Source organism: Dendropsophus ebraccatus, chromosome 5 (assembly GCF_027789765.1).
Source record: "Dendropsophus ebraccatus isolate aDenEbr1 chromosome 5, aDenEbr1.pat, whole genome shotgun sequence".
In the NCBI taxonomy this organism is placed as follows: Eukaryota; Metazoa; Chordata; class Amphibia; order Anura; family Hylidae; genus Dendropsophus; species Dendropsophus ebraccatus.
This window is the reverse complement of record NC_091458.1, coordinates 58,987,296-59,000,613: the sequence shown is the minus strand read 5'-3', so window position 1 is coordinate 59,000,613 and position 13,318 is coordinate 58,987,296. Positions and strand designations below refer to the sequence as shown.

Genomic DNA, 13,318 nt, shown 5'->3' with positions numbered 1-13,318 from the left:
TTTTCCATTGACTTTCATTATAAAAAAACAAACAAAACAAAAACTGATCAAAACAGATGCCTTTTTTTTAACACAAAAGTAGTGTTGACTACATTTTTCTGTCCATTAAAAATAACCAATTTAAAATGACTACGTTAAACAGATTGCAAAAACGCAGTGTGAACACAGTCTAACCTAAAACCAGTTAAGAAAAACAAGTCTACTTTCTTCGAAAAAGCCAGAACGCAGGTTGTGTTATATTGCTGGTCAACTGTATTGAAGTGAATAGGACTGCGACTCAATACCACACAACCTGTGGAGAGGTGAAATCTAATGGGAATCAGAAGGAGAATTTCTTTTATTAACTAGCACTGTGGTCTATTAAGAGTGACATTTCTTTATTTGCTACATGTAGAGAATATTAGAAAGGTCTGGTCTATTCCTAGTTTGCCCTGGCTATACAAATACCTGTGTGTAAGTGTAAACAAGCAACTTATGAAAAAAGAAAATAAAATAAAATCAAAATCACATTTGAGTAAATTCTGGCGGTGAAATCAATTGCTATGCTCTGTTTATTTACAAGGTAGTTTTACAACACTGTAACCCATTTGGAGTATGTATCTGTATTTTTACTATAAAACACACAAAAAATTAAAATTCAACATTGGAAATAATAAACCTGCTACAATGTTATAATCGTGAGATATAATAATTTAGTAAAAACAAACAAAGAATTGTATTGGTGCCTTAAAAAGAAATCGGGAGGAGAATTTATCCTCTGCATGATGGACATTGAAGTAATATCTTCGATAGTTAAAACCCCACATCTTGGTTAAAATACCCCCCCCCCCCCTTCCCCCATGTTGGTAGCATCTGCCAACCCACCAAAGAGTACATTATGTGGTGATAAGAAAAATAGATGAACAGTGGAACTTTTCAAATATATTTATATAAAAATCATTGAGCTTGTGCAAATTATTCCAACTTAAGTGGTCCTCAAGTTTTAATGTACATTCACTCCTCAAGTCCTTAGCAATCTGCAGGCAAGCCCCCTTACTCTTTCATATGTGTGGATGTGTTTATATCTAGATTTCAGTGGTTATCTCCGCAAAGCAGTTTAATTCATGAAGATGAAATTCAACTTAAACCAAAATTATGGTTTGTTGGGTAAAATTTAACTATAAAACATTGTTTTAGCCAACTGATGACAACCTCTTACAGTTTGGAAAAGGTCAGCGGTGTCAATTGATCTTTTGTCCATGGACAGTCTTTCAGAAAAAATGCTCAGATTATCAGAAAGACTGCTTGTCCTTTGCCCAGCATCACTCATTGTGTATGGCCAGTTTGGACAGTTGTAACAGTGCACAAACACCTTCAACAGCTGTAGGTCAAATGTCTGTTCGCCCGACAGCTACCTTACCCAATTCCACAATAACCATGAATGTTTGGCTTGACTTAACGCTGTTCGGCATGGTTACAGGGGAGGTAAGTCACCACCAGACAGCTGGGCATCCAAAAATAAAGGGTCTGGGCAGTTGAAATCCAACATGTCTGACCTTTCTTTTATCCTGACAAAATATGGCCAATATGGACTAAAATGTTTAAGACTATTTCTGAAAAATAACCGCTCATTCATCAGTTGCTCTAGCATTAACCTACTTCTATCTAATGTGTGGCTATCTTTGGAAGACTGACCCTAAAAAGGTGCCCATATATTTTCAATAACTTAGCCGAATGATGGTTATGCCTTCTGACCTCCCCATACACAATGAGATTCTACATGAACCAACAATTCATATGTAGCCACAGGTTTCAAAACACCCAATGCTTCTCTCGCCATACATATGTTGGAGGATTCGGAAGGCTACCATACACTTTAGGCAGTCAGCCAAACCTGCCAAATTCATCAGGTTCAGCCAACTTTTGTCCAAAGTGTACAGGCACCTTTACATGCGTGTTTGGCTGAGCGTGTTAGTTCTAGGTGAGACATCTGTCTGCTAGACACCTTTAATGCCACTTATCTTTGGTGAAAGATTAGAACCAGACCTAAAAAATCCAAATGTTGGCATCAGCAGATGTCAGTGGAATAGTTCAAACCCAACAAACATTACTTTGTGAGTATGATCTGACATATGTAATATTTATGGGCAGCTTTTATATTTACGTGCAGTGATCACCAAGGATCGACCACCAAATGGCGACTTAAGATTTTATGTGTGGATATAAACATTAACTACCCTATGTAAATGGCCACTGGAATGCATTGTCTAAGTATACCAGCCAATATATTATACAATTGCTTGTATTCATATATCACAATAAAACTACATGCTCTCGCCTTTGGAGAGATGTCGTCTAATAAAATGAAGCTCCATCTATTCAAGAAAACAAAACTGAACCACTATGAGTCCTGTGAGATCACACAAGATCTCACGTGATTGCTAATTTTACAGGCCTTCCCCCCCCCCCCCCCCCCTAATATCTGTCAGAGGACCCCCATACACATTAGGTAGTTAAAGAAGATCAGCTTTTCAGTGATTGAGGAGGTTTCCGAATATTTACAGAGCTCCTGTAGGGTGGAGAAGGAGAACTGCGGGATGCTAGAAGGTGGTGAAGATAGCACATTCACCTAATAAGATATATTACAATGTTTTGTACATTCGGCTTATTAGTACAAATACGGATAGGACTTCTTATGTATCTATCTAGTATGGTCTATTATTCACAGCTTTTTTTGTGGCCCAAAAAAAAACGAAAAGAAAAATCTATGGTACAGTATATAAAAGGAAAGAGCTCATGATATAGTTCAGAGGGATAAGCCATGCATGGAAAGATGTTGGCCTTGCCACAGAAATGTGGCTTTTTAAGGGAACCTACTTGTGGACCAGAAATTAGATTTAAGCTAGTAATAGGAGTTTGTCACACACATTCATATGGGAGAATGGAACATACTGATGCATGTAGTAACGCTTTATATTGCAACAAGGGTGTTTAGTCAGTGACTACATAGATATCGGCTTAAGGTGCTAAGGAGAAAACCTTATGCCCTCTTGAGAGTCTATACATCTGGCTGCCAGCCTCGTAAGTTGGTGTAGCATGCAGCTTAGTACATCTATTGCACTGTTAGACATGGAACAATGTGAATGTGCTAATGCTACTCTTAAGCTTGGATACTGCTTTCTGGCAAGTGAATAGAATACGAAATACAGCTATGTATATTAATTAACAGCTGACAAGCAGTAGTAACCACAGTGTAAGTAAGGAAAATGTTCATTCTAGTTTCCAGCATAACGTACAATCACTGACAGAGACAATTCCTTGTAATCTCCAAGCTTAATGGAGGCTTTACCATTGAGAATCCTCTTGGCAACGGAGTGCATATATGTATGTTGCGGATCGGCCTGGGAGTATGTGAGAAGCTTGGTATGAATGAGGACAATCCAGATCATAGACATTATTCAGCTACTAAAGAAAATGGTTTGCTCTCTCGCCACAATGGGAAGAAGGCAGTAATGAAAAAGTGCATCAATAGTAAGTTCTGTTTTTTTTTTTACCTGCTGGCAATACAGTTGAGTAGTTAGCAAATTTCCAAAAGACAGATTCATTAAAACATTCAGCATATATTTAACAACATATATTAGTAGGCAACAAAATACTTCTTTATGGATCAGGACAATCGTTCTATCACTTATAACAGGGAGAGGCAAACAATAGCTTGACTGCAGAGTGTGAACTAGTGCCAGCGTGTTCTGCTAGCCTGTTCATTCAGCCGGTAAGCTAAAGCTGACACGTCCCTGTATTCTACATACTAAAAACTAGTAAAAATGCTAAACCCCCTGCGATTGCCATAGAACAATTCAACATCACCTCCATAATTACCACAAGCGGATCTGAATGGTGATAATTGTTATATTAATATTTACATATTTAAAATATAGGCAGAATATTTTACATTTAAGACCTATCTAAATGAAAAATCTAAACTCTACACAGTTTTTTTTTTTCTCTAAGTTGAACGCCCCACCTCAGCAGCACCTAGGCTCAGCAGACTGTGAGCTCGGCTCCGCTGAAGCAGGGCACTCATGGCACCATTATGAAGAAGCAGTATTACTACCTATGTTTTAATTTAATAAGACAAAACAAAGCTACAGCTGCAAATAGGAAGGATTTAAAAAAAATAAATCCTTTCAAAATTAAATAAATCTCCACTGAAGAACTGGGTAAGCGTACATGCTGGATGCCCACCATGTGCTAGCACCACAAACGCTGTACCCCCACAGACAGTTCTGTAGCTAAGATACAGTTAACGTCCAGTGACTTGTTTTTAATACTACCGTAGCACAGTGTTCCCTTTCATCAAATAATGCAGACAGACCAAGATCTACTAGAAGTTATGCTAAAAAGATAATACACGTTTTAAACTATTGTCAAGCATTGGAATTTGTACGTGAAATTTTGACAAAAAATAGTAACCCGGTGGCATGTCTTGAGTGGTTATGTTAAAGTCTATTGTCTTTACATGTTGTACGCAACATAGATCGGATCTAACTGATCCGCTAAAAAACTGTCCCGTAGATGCATCCGCTGTTTTTCTCCTCGAGAGTTGATAGGGATGACTCCGGGATCTACCACCACCACCACTCCAACGATCAAGTAATGTTCTTCCAGCACAACGTTGGTCACTAGAGGAACCAGGTCCAGAGCTTCTTGTTCAGAGCCGCAAAGCTCAACTACCACCACCAACAGGTTGGTCCATGTGAACACAGCACTATAGGATGGAACATTGAGAATTGTCTTGTATAAGTCTGTCATGATATGTAGATACTGTATGCATCCTTGCCTTGTAAACTATATAATATATATATATATATATATATATATATATATATATATATATATATATATATGTAAAAGCGCCTTTGCAAGTACGGTACTTTACTTCTCTTATTCTGAACCCAGAGGGTGAGCCACATATGTATTGCTGCATTACGATTTATGTTAGCTAACTGAACACTCCCTACTTGTACGGTGTCTGCAGAAGATGCAGTGAAAGTTGTAGAAAACACCTAGAAAGCACTAGAATTCACTAGAAATTAGAAGGGCAATTACAACTTTATAATATATGAAGTAAATCAGGATTACATTAGTGTAATTTGCATGCTTCATCTACTCTTTATGATTATTATGCACTTTTTGTATCTACCTCCTTAACCTATAGCCATCCCTCCCTTTACCTACACACGTTTGTATCCATCCATAAGTCATACATACCACTCAGCAATGCTCCGATGTGTGCGTGACACAGAAGTCTCAATGTCAATGGGATGGTAGCGCAGTCCTCTCAGCTCCAGTGTTTCATCCAGTGCTCCAACAACAAATAAGGCATCATGCCGCTCTGAAAGAAAGACATATATATATGTAGATGAGAAAAACTATAGACAAACAATACAAAATGTAAGGAGTGCTGAGCCAAGTGTACACATCTAGATGATTACTGTACCTCCACTGGCAGCCGTCAGTTCTGTTCTACGGACAAAGCCAAGATATCCAGTTCTTGCCCAAAGTGTCTGGGTATCCCCAAAGCTGAGTTTGGTGTTAAAGTGATCAGCCTGCAGACTTTCACTGTCATATATAGTGTAGTATCCACTGGCCGTGTGTGGACTGTTCACCCATATCTATGACAAGATAAGTATGCAGTTAATAGTCAGAAATACCACACTGCAGTCATATAGAAGTGGATAGCCTGGCATGGAACAAAGCAAAATGATAAAATCATAGTCTGGGCAATGCTCTGGGATATGAACTCCAAAAACCTTTGGAAGATGATGATTTCAATAAAAAGACCACATATTTATGATGAAATAGCAAGGCAATCTAATATAAGTAATGCCAAGAATCTATATACAAGAAATGCCATCCAATTTACTCACCTCACCAAGATGAGAATCTCCTAGAGGTCCTTTGGTCTCTGGATTCACAATAATCACTGTGACTCCAGGTAATATCTAAAACAAAGATTAGAATAGAATCAATGTTCAATATGATAAGTACTAAACTAGCAGAGAAACTTAAAAGTAGTAAAGGCAGATAATGGCTCCCATAAGTATTGGAGAAAAGTCAGCTGAAATCACTTATTCCAGTGGGAAATGTTGGATTTTATTCCTTTTGTACATAAACATCAACTGGAAGTCTGCTCTAAGATACAATACTCAATCAATAAAACTTTCACAGATGACTCCAGCTGACTCTCTTTAGTTTAGATCAATCTCTTGATCCTGAACTCATCCAATGTATTTGTCTACAAAACCTCTGACTAAGGGCCCTATTCCACAGTAACGATAATCGGCCCAATTTGGCCCGATTCGGCCAATTATCGTTTGGTGAAATAGAGAGAACGATCAGCCGATGATTGTGTCATCGGCTGATTGTTCATTAAGGGCCAGACCTAAAATCATCATTCCCCCACCGTGCATCGCTACAGTTAAATAGCGGTGCACGGCGGGCGACCGACGATTTGACAAGCAGCAGCAGCATACATTACCTGTCCAAGCTTCTTCTCCGCGCTGTCTTCATCCCCATGTCCCGCACACTCTATCTTCAGAATGGCCGGTCAGCTGACGGAGCACTCAGCCAATCACAGGCCGGGACCGCCGCGGCCTGTGATTGGCTGAGTGTGGCCTGTCAGCTGACCGGCCATTCTGAATCGTTGATCGGGCCCTCCTCGTTTACATCGTTGATCGGGCCCTCCTCGGCCCGTGGAATAGGACCCTAAGTTGCCCCTTTTCCTTACCTATATTTATCTAGGCTTAAAAAAGCAGTCATGTGTAATTCAGAAAGAAAGATGAATGCTGGGGTATAAAGACACTACAGAAAATCAATGGAGCAGAGATTTCTGCCACGTTCACCCACTGTCACTAAGCAGGAAGCACAAATGGAGTAATGTGTTACTATTGTACCCCGTTCTCTTATTGGTGCATTGTGACATTACACTTAATATTAAACATGGAAGAGACTAACCTTTCCAGACTCCAGGAGAAGCAAACTCTGAGGAGACCCTCTCTCCACTAAGCGTACCCTAGGGATTAGAAAGAACCAAAATGGTCAACTACTGTATTGTGTAATCTACAGGACCTACACGATGTTAAGAATCTCCTAATAGGTAAATTCCAGATGGCAAAATATTATTTTACAGATTATATTAGTTATAACTCACTCTCATAGAAGAGGTTAGTGTTGGTGGTGTGGCAGGACACACAGGACAGTGTATATAACAGGCAATGGACAGCAGGTGGGTTGGAGCCATGGACATGTAGTAACACAGGTAAAAACAACTATTTGCAACTTACAGCTTCTATGGGCCCCATACATGGCTGGATAGCTATGTATGCAGTGAGACTACCCCTACCTTTACTATAGTTGTCTGAGGCTGCAGTCACCTAAATATATGTTTTTTATTGCTGCTCTGAAGTGTCTTAAAGGGGTTATCCAGCGGCGGAACACTCATCGCGGCGCTCCGGTCCCCGGTTCCTGGCCGCTTCCTGGTGTCTGACGCCGCCTGAGACGCTACGTCTCAGGGCCGCTCAGCCACTCAGTGAAGGAGGTGGGATCCGTTTGAAGTCCGCTCGGATCCCGCCTCCTTCACCGAGTGGCTGAGCGGCCCTGAGACGTAGCGTCTCGGGCGGCGTCAGACACCAGGAAGCGGCCGGGGACCGGAGCGCCGCGATGGGTGAGCCGCGGCTGGAACCAGGGAGGTGAGTGGACGTCTTTTATTTCAGCCACCTCCTCCCCGGTCCCCCCCAAAAAGTGCCCCCATGCTGGAGCACCCCTTTAAAGGCGTGTCCAGGACCCTGACCATGCCTCTATGACACTTTAGAGCATAAATAAAAAGCATTTTTAGGCACCTGCAGCCTCAGACAACTACAATAAAGATAGGGGTAGTCTCACTGCATACATAGCTATCAAGCCATGTGAGCAGCTTGGGGTGTATTTTTTAGCTGACAGTTCTCTTTAATATGGGAAGACAGCTGCCAGGCACAAGTGTGAATTGACAGTATATAAGTTGCTCAGTGATCATTAAAATGAGGTTCCACTTCCATTACCGTCAGCAGCTCATCCTTTTTTACATGAGGGAATAAGCTGCCGACAATTCATCATTTTTAGTATTGCATAAAAGATGTGATCAGCAGCAAACAGATCACTTAACTATTTATACATGGCAATAATCATCCAGTTCTACCAATAATCACCCTTTGTAAAAGAGCAGTAAAGGGGGTTTCAAGATAAAACAGATTGATGGCCTATCCACAGGATAGCTCATCATTCACTGATTTTGTGCCAACACCCAACACCGCTGCTGATCAGCAGGGGTGCTGGGTGTTTGGTACAGTAGTTTAAAGGCCCTATTTCAGAGGCTGCTCGTTTGCTCCTCGTTCCCTGCTCGCTGCCACCGCTATTACACGCGGCAGCAGCGAGTGGGAGGAGCTGCCGGCGGGGGGGGGGGGGGTTATCACTAGATCGTCCAGGCTATTCCCCGAAGCGCCGGCAGCAGATCGCTGGTATCACAGTCGTTTGTCTTTCAACATGGAAAGACAAACGACAGCAACGATCAGCCGACATGAACGATGTCGGCTGATCATTGCCTTCTATTCCACGGGACGATTATCGGCCGATATTGGCCAATAATCGTTCCGTGGAATAGGGCCTTAAGAGAGAAGGGAGAGGGGATTCTGTAATCCAACTGTTATACTTCCCAATATTAACCCCTTGCCTCTAAAGCCTGTTTTGGCCTTAATGACCAGGCTCATTTTTCAAAATCTGACCTGTCTCACTTTATGCGCTTATAGCTCAGTGATGCTTTAACGTATGCTAGCGATTCTGAGATTGTTTTTTCGTCACATATGACACTTTATATTAGTAGCAAAATTTGGTCACTACTTTGTGTATTTTTTGTGAAAAACATCAAAATATCATGAAAAATTTGAAAATTTTGCATTTTATGAACTTCTGAAATTCTCTGCTTCTAAAAAAGGAAGTCATAGCACATAAATTAGTTGCTAAATCACATTACCAATATGTCCTCTTTATTCTGGCATAATTTGGGAAACATATTTTACTTTTTTAGGGTGTTATGGGGCTTAGAAATTTATTAGCAAATTATCACATTTTGTGAAAATTTCCAAAACTGATTTTTTTTAGGGACCAGTTCTTTTTTTAAATGGATTTAGAAGGCTTGTATACTGAAAACCCCCATAAGTGACCCCATTTTGGAAACTAGACACCTTAAAGAATTAATCTAGGGGTATAATGAGCATTTTAACCCTACAGGGGCTGGAGGAAAGTATTCACAATTAGGCCGTAAAAAAATCGAAAATTTAAATTTTCAAATAATATATACGTTTAGATTAAAGTTTCTCATTTTGAAAAGGAACATGAGAAAAAAAGCATGCCAAAATTTGTAACGCAGGTTCTTCTGAATAAAACGGTACCCCATATGTGGGTGTAAACCACTGTATGGGCACACAGCCAGGCTCAGAAGCAAAGGAGCGCCAATTAGCTTTTTTTAATGCAGATTTTGCTGAAGAAGTTTCTGAGCGCCAGGTGCGTTTGCAGCGCCCCTGTAGTGTCCGCAGAAGAAAAATCCCCCAAAAGTCACCCCATTTTGGAAAGTACACCCCTCAAAGAATTCATCTTGGGGTGTGGTGACCATTTTGACCCCACAGGTATTAGAGGAAAGTATTTAAAATTAGACAGTAAAAATGAAAAACTTGAATTTTTCCAATAATATGTTTGTTTAGTTTTAAATTTCTCAATTTCACAAGGAACATGAGAAAATCCGCACCCCAAAATTTGTAACACAGGTTCTCCTGAGTACAACGGTACCCCATATGTGGGCATAAACCACTGTATGGGCACACAGCGGGGCTCAGAAGGAAAGGAGCGCTAATTAGCATTTTCAGTTCAGATTTTGCTGAAGTAGTTTCTGAGCGCCAGGTGCGTTTGCAGAGCCCCTGTAGTGTCCTCAGAAGAGAACCCCCCCAAAAGTCACCCCATTTTGGAAAGTACACCCCTCAAAGAATTCATCTTGGGGTGTGGTGACCATTTTGACCCCACAGGTATTAGAGGAAAGTATTCAAAATAAGACAGTAAAATTGAAAAACTAGAATTTTTCCAATAATATGTTCGTTTAGTTTGAAATTTCTCAATTTCACTAGGAACAGGGGAGAAGCTGCATGCCCAAATCTGTAACGCAGGTTCTCCTGAGTAGAACGGTACCCCATATGTGGGCATAAACCACTGTATGGCCACACAGCGGGGCTCCGAATGGAAGGAGCGCCAATTAGCATTTTCAGTGCAGATTTTTCCGAAGAAATTTCTGAGCGCCAGGTGCGTTTGCAGCGCCCCTGTAGTGTCAGCAGAATAGAACCCCCCCAAAAGTCACCCCATTTAGGAAAGTACACCCCTCAAAGAATTCATCTTGGGGTGTGGTGACCATTTTGACCCCACAGGTATTAGAGGAAAGTATTTAAAAGTAGAGAGTAAAAAAGAAAAACTTGAATTTTTCCAATAATATGTTTGTTTAGTTTGAAATTTCTCAATTTTACGAGGAACAGGAGAAAAAATGTACCCAAAAATTTATATCGCAGGTTCTCGTGAGTAGAACAGTACCCCATATGTGGGCATAAACCACTCTATGGGCACACAGCAGGGATCAGAAGGAAGGGAGCGCCAATTAGCTTTTTCAGTGCAGATTTTGCTAAAGACGTTTCTGAGCGCCAGGTGCGTTTGCAGCGCCCCTGTAGTGCCAGCGGAGTAAAATCCCGCCATAAGTCACCCCATTTTGGAAAGTAAACCCCTCAAAGAATTCATCTTGGGGTAGGATGAGCATTTTGACCCCACAGGTATTAGAGGAAAGTATTCAAAAGTAGACAGTAAAAATGAAAAACTCGAATTTTTCCAATAATATGTTCCTTTAGTTGGAAATTTCTAAATTTCACGAGGAACAGGAGAGAAAATGTACCCCAAAATCTGTAACGCAGGTTCTCCTGAGTAGGAACTACAAGAACGGACAAGGCACTACCCCACAAAATGATATATTCAATAAAAAAGCACACTAAAAGCTACCTAGGGTGCTCAAACCGAATTGGCATGAATCAACATGACTCACAAACAAAAGCATGCCAAATGTATCGGTGGCACATCCAAAAATGAATATTAGCCAAGTAAGTCAATTAGAGTATGACAAAAATAAATTTTATTGGTACAAAACGACAAATGGGACACACAGGTTAAAAACACTTAAAATGCACAACCAATCAAACATTGTGCCGTGTATGATAAACACGGTACAAAGACAAGCTGACATACAAAGGTATAGGGGATCCTCACTGGTGAAAGTGATATGAAATAGATTAGACACAAGTACAAAAATGATGCGAGGTAAATAGAAAAAAGGCCAGAGCCAAAAAGATGAATATCACCAGACAAGAGGATCAGTATCAGCGTCCACAGAATCCCACGCTTGGGACTTTCTCCTACAGACAATCTGGGGTGGTTACAGGTAACCTGCTGTGGTTACGGCCAACGTGGGGTGGTTACGGACAATCTGGGTTGGTTACGGATAAACTGAAGTGCTTATATGTAATTTGGGTTGGTTACGGCAATCTGGAGGGGGTCTTTGGCAATTTGGGGTGGTTAGAGGCAACGTGCGGTGGTCAGTGGCAACATGCGGTGGTTACGTGTAATCTGGCGTGATTACGGGCAACCTGGGGCGGTTAGGGGCAACGTGCGGTGGTTACGGGCAACCTGGGGTGGTTACGGGCAACCTGGGGTGGTTAGGGGCAACGTGCGGTGGTTACGGGCAATCTGGCGTGGTTACGGGACAGCAGGTGGGTTGGAGCCATGGACATGTAGTAACACAGGTAAAAACAACTATTTGCAACTTACAGCTTCTATGGGCCCCATACATGGCTGGATAGCTATGTATGCAGTGAGACTACCCCTACCTTTACTATAGTTGTCTGAGGCTGCAGTCACCTAAATATATGTTTTTTATTGCTGCTCTGAAGTGTCTTAAAGGGGTTATCCAGCGGCGGAACACTCATCGCGGCGCTCCGGTCCCCGGTTCCTGGCCGCTTCCTGGTGTCTGACGCCGCCTGAGACGCTACGTCTCAGGGCCGCTCAGCCACTCAGTGAAGGAGGTGGGATCCGTTTGAAGTCCGCTCGGATCCCGCCTCCTTCACCGAGTGGCTGAGCGGCCCTGAGACGTAGCGTCTCGGGCGGCGTCAGAAACCAGGAAGCGGCCGGGTACCGGAGCGCCGCGATGGGTGAGCCGCGGCTGGAACCAGGGAGGTGAGTGGACGTCTTTTATTTCAGCCACCTCCTCCCCGGTCCCCCCCAAAAAGTGCCCCCATGCTGGAGCACCCCTTTAAAGGCGTGTCCAGGACCCTGACCATGCCTCTATGACACTTTAGAGCATAAATAAAAAGCATTTTTAGGCACCTGCAGCCTCAGACAACTACAATAAAGATAGGGGTAGTCTCACTGCATACATAGCTATCAAGCCATGTGAGCAGCTTGGGGTGTATTTTTTAGCTGACAGTTCTCTTTAATATGGGAAGACAGCTGCCAGGCACAAGTGTGAATTGACAGTATATAAGTTGCTCAGTGATCATTAAAATGAGGTTCCACTTCCATTACCGTCAGCAGCTCATCCTTTTTTACATGAGGGAATAAGCTGCCGACAATTCATCATTTTTAGTATTGCATAAAAGATGTGATCAGCAGCAAACAGATCACTTAACTATTTATACATGGCAATAATCATCCAGTTCTACCAATAATCACCCTTTGTAAAAGAGCAGTAAAGGGGGTTTCAAGATAAAACAGATTGATGGCCTATCCACAGGATAGCTCATCATTCACTGATTTTGTGCCAACACCCAACACCGCTGCTGATCAGCAGGGGTGCTGGGTGTTTGGTACAGTAGTTTAAAGGCCCTATTTCAGAGGCTGCTCGTTTGCTCCTCGTTCCCTGCTCGCTGCCACCGCTATTACACGCGGCAGCAGCGAGTGGGAGGAGCTGCCGGCGGGGGGGGGGGGTTATCACTAGATCGTCCAGGCTATTCCCCGAAGCGCCGGCAGCAGATCGCTGGTATCACAGTCGTTTGTCTTTCCATGTTGAAAGACAAACGACAGCAACGATCAGCCGACATGAACGATGTCGGCTGATCATTGCCTTCTATTCCACGGGACGATTATCGGCCGATATTGGCCAATAATCGTTCCGTGGAATAGGGCCTTAAGAGAGAAGGGAGAGGGGATTCTGTAATCCAACTGTTAT

General features: G+C 42.1%; 1 protein-coding gene across 2 annotated transcripts in view; it reads right to left on the bottom strand.

Moving 5' to 3' along the window:
• Window positions 1-819: 819 nt before the first annotated feature.
• DIP2B (disco interacting protein 2 homolog B) overlaps window positions 820-13,318 on the bottom strand; it is a 145,503-nt gene continuing 133,004 nt past the window's right edge. For both annotated transcript variants that reach the window (XM_069970294.1, XM_069970295.1), the window contains exons 34-38: window positions 6,997-7,054; window positions 5,910-5,984; window positions 5,480-5,654; window positions 5,251-5,374; window positions 820-4,747 (exon numbers count right to left, since the gene is read on the bottom strand). In XM_069970294.1, coding sequence (XP_069826395.1) covers window positions 4,495-4,747; window positions 5,251-5,374; window positions 5,480-5,654; window positions 5,910-5,984; window positions 6,997-7,054 — 685 coding nt within the window. In that variant the 3' untranslated portion in view covers window positions 820-4,494. The remainder of the gene's footprint in view (window positions 4,748-5,250; window positions 5,375-5,479; window positions 5,655-5,909; window positions 5,985-6,996; window positions 7,055-13,318) is intronic.